The 5,312-nt window shown below is 33.9% G+C and overlaps 1 protein-coding gene across 1 annotated transcript; it reads left to right on the top strand.

The window, feature by feature from the left end:
- LOC122401294 lies at positions 1-4,444 on the top strand. The gene is made up of 8 exons (XM_043403359.1): positions 1-153; positions 914-994; positions 1,124-1,172; positions 1,254-1,344; positions 1,449-1,580; positions 1,663-1,850; positions 1,999-4,167; positions 4,238-4,444. Exons 1-8 carry the CDS (start codon positions 1-3, stop codon positions 4,291-4,293), a joined length of 2,919 nt encoding a protein of 972 aa, XP_043259294.1. The 3' UTR covers positions 4,294-4,444.
- The last annotated feature ends 868 nt before the right edge of the window (positions 4,445-5,312 follow it).

Genomic DNA, 5,312 nt, shown 5'->3' with positions numbered 1-5,312 from the left:
ATGGGTAAAGTGATATGCGACACTGCGGCCAGTGACAGCTCGGACGGTGAACGACGAAAAATGATACGAGATAAACAGAAAGGTAGAACGAAAAAGAAGAAGCGTAAAAGAGAACTGACAACCATACATCAAAAGATATTTAAATCAAGAAAGGTATGTATATTTATCGTTATAAAACTTTGTTTATAGAGGTTAAACATTCTGTCTCAAGACTAAGATTTCGTTTAATGTTAAAACTGAATCTAGAAATACACTAGGACGCATTTAATATTCAATAATGTATTGATATACGACAATATATTTGGTTATGTCTGTCAAGTTGACATTGTCATTAATCCTTCTTGTAGTCGTAAGGGCATCGACACGGATTATAATCGATATTAAATTATATTACACGTAAAACATGTTAAAGTTTAAAAGCACTGTATCTTAGTTTGGTGCAAGAAAGTATAAAATGTTGAAACATTATTGAAACAAATATTTAGCTAACACTTAATATCATGAAGTCGAATAAACACGTCGTCGATTAAAACTAAGTGTGCATCTTATGAAGTGTATCAATGAATAAAAAAACAAAGACGAGAACAAAACGCGAAGTAGTACTATTCTTTGTTACTTTATATTTTTTAAGTTCATTGATTGATCATCATGAAAAACTTTATAAATAATAATAAATACAGATTTTCTGTTTAATTTTTTATTAATTATCCATGGGAACTTTATTCGATCGTGATATACCGAATGCACTTTTTCCAGCAATACCGGAAGTCGTGCGAGTTTTGGCAAAGTAATTTCATAAAGCTTTTACATCGTTTTGCGGACATACGAGAAGAATATGTATATATTAGGAAAATTTAACTTACTTTTCTTTTATCGTTTGTGATCATTATTTGCTGAATAAATCCTATTCCAGGATAGGGAGACAAAGATCGATAACAATCCAGGCAAGGCGCGAAATTCGAAAAAAATATGTAATAGACTTCTCTCAAGACCTGTAAGTCTAACAAATTTTAACAGTCAAAAAGAAACTATTACAAAGTAATACTAAGATGATACATTCTTAAACACATATCGTGAGATTTTACTATATTCATCTTACGCAACATTTTTGTTTTCGGTGCAGTTAGTTGGGATATATAGAAATGGCGCCGTGGGAAAAGAAATACGAAAACGTACGTATTACGAATAATATAATTTTTTGAACAATTAAGTTTTTACCGTAAACACTATTAGTTAATTAATGTAACTTATAGCACAACCGAAAATATCTTTGGACGAGTCAGGTATTGCCCGCTTGCAAGGGAATATGCTGAAACTTTTGCGCGGCTACAATTCGAAGTCAGAGTAAGTAAAAATTACGAAAAATAATTTTGTTTTATTTACATACTATATTGATCTCGAATTTTCGGAATTATTCCTAGGCTAATTTTGTTTTTAACGTTTTTCAGTTATATTATAGTTGAAGATAACACCAGAAAAGAGACAAAAGATCCACAACACGAATCTAGTATTAAAAATATTCTATGCCCGACTCCTCTTGGTAATGAGTGTGTAAGTCCTGTTTTGGGTAAAGCAAATGGGTAAGTTTTAGGTAATTGCAATTAAAAAAATTGCAAATTGAAAGTAAATTAAAATGTTACAACACCAATGTATTTATTTCAGAAAGAAGTGTATAGAAAATGTTGGTCCGTCGAATTACGTAGAATTTCTACAGAATCCTCTAAAAACAACGAAACTTATTAACTCGGAGAGTCCATATCACTCTGTGATCAGTCGATATACGAAACTTTGTAACATAATTAGTTCTGAAAATTTCGAAGAACCGAATTTTCCGCGCCAAGATGCAGAAAGTACGTTATTTCACTTTTTCGACATTCGAATTAAGTAAATTGTTTTCACGTAGAGTAGGAATTTTATCTAACATCCAGGCAAATAAAACATAGTTTATGAATGAATCTAACGTATTTATTAGTAATTTAGTACTTCCGTGATTTACAGATCTGCTGTCAACTATGAAGAAAAAGTTAAGAAGCAACTATGCGGAATCGTTCCACAATAAATTTATGCAGGATATGATTAAACGGGGCATGATGCTAAAACAATACAATACTCCGTGTTGTTCGGATCAAAATGATCTTTATTCAGAATTGGGGCATTGTTCCTCCAATTATAGACAAAATGAAGAACTCGCGTCGGTGTCCGTCGAGGCACCAGAACACCAGGTTCGTTTAGAAAAGAACAAGGACGAGAACAAGTCGAATTTCAATTTGGAGAACAAGAGAAACAAAGTTCCCCCGTCTAATTTGTTATTTGATTTTTCCATACTGACCTCGTCGAACACCGTAGTAAACAGTGTTGTAGAATCAGAACAAATTAAAAAACTACATAACACCGAACTTGAAAATGACAATAAAAGTGAACTAAGTGATCGTATTTGTACATCTTTCGAGATCGATCATTTCTGCGATTTCAAGTGTCATAGGTCCAACGGTATAAATTATTTTGAAAACCTGAATAAAATCGAAAAGCCAAAGGACGTAGAAAAATCTACTTTGTTTGTACCAACCACGATTGAGGTATCTAACGATTTAATTGCTGAAAAACCCTTGATGAGAAGGAAGAATCAACGTGTAGAGACATCACATTTGTTCAACAACGAAATGAGATATTTGAGAAAGCAGAACTTAAAGACATTGCAGCAAAGTAAAACGAAAAATCTGAAGCACATACCTGCAATACTTAGACGAGGTAGTAACAATGTCCTGAATGCTAACGATCGAGTGAATTTATTCAGTGAATCGATGCATATTAATAAAGAATCTCGAGAGATGGTAGACGCAACGTCGAAGCAAAATGTTATTTTTACACCACAACCCCTGATAAAGGGACCGAATAAAAATATGAAGAGATTAGAAACATCTTGCGATGAAAATGAAATATTTATAGATAAGTGTGTAACAGCATCGCCGAGGCTGCGTGACGATGAAATGCGTTTCAGGAGGAATTCTCGTTCGCAACTGGACTCTAACCAACAGCCGCAAAATATTAACAATATTTTTCAGAATAATATCAATAAAAATCCCAATCCTCCCGTTCAGAAGACTATAATGTTCACGAAGAAGGATTCGTATAATATAGGCCACTGTTTGCGTTTGAACAGTTTAATAGCTGATAGCACGGTGGACAATTCCAAAGACTGCGTAACGAGGAAAACCATTCCTCGTCAAGTTGAGAAATCCACGAACAATATTTGCGAGGCACACAATTGTCAGCGAATGTCGAAAAACTGTTATCGATCCCGTCATTGCTCGCAGGACTCTGAAGATTTGAACCACGCGCAACAGGAGCCCGTTGCCTGCGAGAAACTGTTGCTACAAAAAGTACAGTGTCATCAACAATGTAAGAACAGTCAACAGTGCTATAACAAGGATCAACACGTTTATTACGTGGTAGTGGATCAGTGCAAAGATCAGAGTAGCGCGCAAAATTGTCCCAACTATAACGTACCGCCTCAAACGCAGAAACCTAGAACAGTACAGAGTGGACATTTTTATCAGAAGGACGTAGCTGATGTTGGTATACTTAAAGGTGTACAAAATTTACAGATATTGCCCATGATGGAACGCGACTCGCATATCAACTTTACCAACAATCAGTGCGTCGAAAATACTGTGCTGCTGGAGGAACAACCGGCCAAGTATTTGGCCTTCGATAATGACTCGAAGGTTCAAAAGATCCCGATATATATGCAAGCTAATAATTGCGTTACCTCTGTTGATAACGCGGAATCGACTAATCCGAAGGTTAATTATCGCGTTGTGTCATATCCCCAAGAAACCTCGCAAAATGTGATAATTATACCAACATGTGAACAGGACAAAGTAATGTACGTTAAAGAGCAAAATTTAGCTCGTTCAAACGTCTCGTTCGAGCAATGTTCGCATCCTAGGAAGGTAGTTTTGTATCAACCGGAATGTCATTCGAATATTCAGTGCGTTAAAGATTCTTCGAACGTGTACAAAGTACATGTTCCAGCACAGAATATGATAGAAATGAGAAATTCTAATTATGATGCAATCGCGGTTAATTTGCAACATACGAACAATGTTCAGAAGTCGCAGCGGAGTGTCGCCAAGGAGAAATACCTACATTATCAACCGATTGGTGGTAAAAATACAAATTTTTGTTTTATAATTAAAATTTATTTTATAAAGATAAAATTGTTTTAATCGTTTAGTTTCAGAGTGCAACGATGCTTGTGTGAGAACTCAAGCAGTTTTCTATCAAAGATGAAGCTATCAAAACTCTTTAAACGTATATTGTATTCCTTATATGTTTGCTATTATATTTCAGTGAGATACGTACAATTATTTGTTACGTTTTTCCTTCGATAATTTTTTCAAGTATTTATAATTTCTGGATTTAAAGCAAATTTAAATACAAACGCCCCTAACAAATGTAACTATGATCTAAAATGTTGAAATAATTATTTCTGTTTCTTTATGTTTGTATATTTATACAAATATGAGGTTCTTAATAAATAAGAGGAGATCGCTTTTCAAAGCTTCTTTAAAGCATTGAATTTCATTGTAACAACAAAATATAGGAACGTATAGCAAAAAAGATTAATGATTTAATTTTTTAGTAATCTGAGCTTTCTTAGTTGTGCAATGAATTATTTGTCCTCGAGTATTTGATCATATAAAACGACCACGCGGTTTAGACAGGAATTGCTAAGTATCATAAAGTAAAAGATATGCGAGTGATAATCTTACCTCGTAAACGTAAATAGCACGCTAGTTAACATAATCTGATAGAAACCAGTGTTGCTTTGACAACAAATATGCACTAAATTTATTTTCGGTACATTGTCTGGTTCTTTGCTTTTTCCATCTTTCTTGGTTTCGTTATGCACTGTTCCCGCCAACGAAGAGTTTTGGCGCGTAATGTGGCGCCACCTATTATGGCTAAAATTAATAATTCTACAATAAAACAATTTAAATAAAATATAAAACTGTGATTTAATTTCCAATATTTTTTCCTTACATAAAAACTAATAAATAATAGTACGTATCAATTAATTAGAAAAGTAATTGGTGAAACAATTTTCCAAGTTTCAGTATCTGAAGCGCCACTCGTCGGCGGAGCCATTAAACAATAAAATTGGAGGGAAACTTTTATGGTTAGGACGTCACTTCCGCTAAAATTTCGTTTATCACTCGAATGTTCATTATTATAGCTATTTATTGCAGTAATTTCGTTACATAGTCGTATCTTTGAAAACATCAAAACAGTACAAAGTGTCCAAGCAG

Source organism: Colletes gigas, unplaced genomic scaffold, assembly GCF_013123115.1.
Source record: "Colletes gigas isolate AHSC1104 unplaced genomic scaffold, ASM1312311v1 Colletes_gigas_Sc00023, whole genome shotgun sequence".
Lineage (NCBI taxonomy): Eukaryota > Metazoa > Arthropoda > Insecta > Hymenoptera > Colletidae > Colletes > Colletes gigas.
Note: the sequence above shows the minus strand (reverse complement) of the source record. Positions and strands in the feature narration are given on the sequence as shown.

Excerpts from the sequence above, each read along its gene's own strand:
- LOC122401294 (XM_043403359.1), top strand. The coding sequence starts at position 1 with ATGGGTAAAGTGATATGCGACACTGCGGCCAGTGACAGCTCGGACGGT. Across the intron at positions 1,345-1,448 it reads GGCTACAATTCGAAGTCAGA|TTATATTATAGTTGAAGATA; the intron begins GTAAGTAAAAAT and ends AACGTTTTTCAG. Across the intron at positions 1,581-1,662 it reads GTTTTGGGTAAAGCAAATGG|AAAGAAGTGTATAGAAAATG; the intron begins GTAAGTTTTAGG and ends TATTTATTTCAG.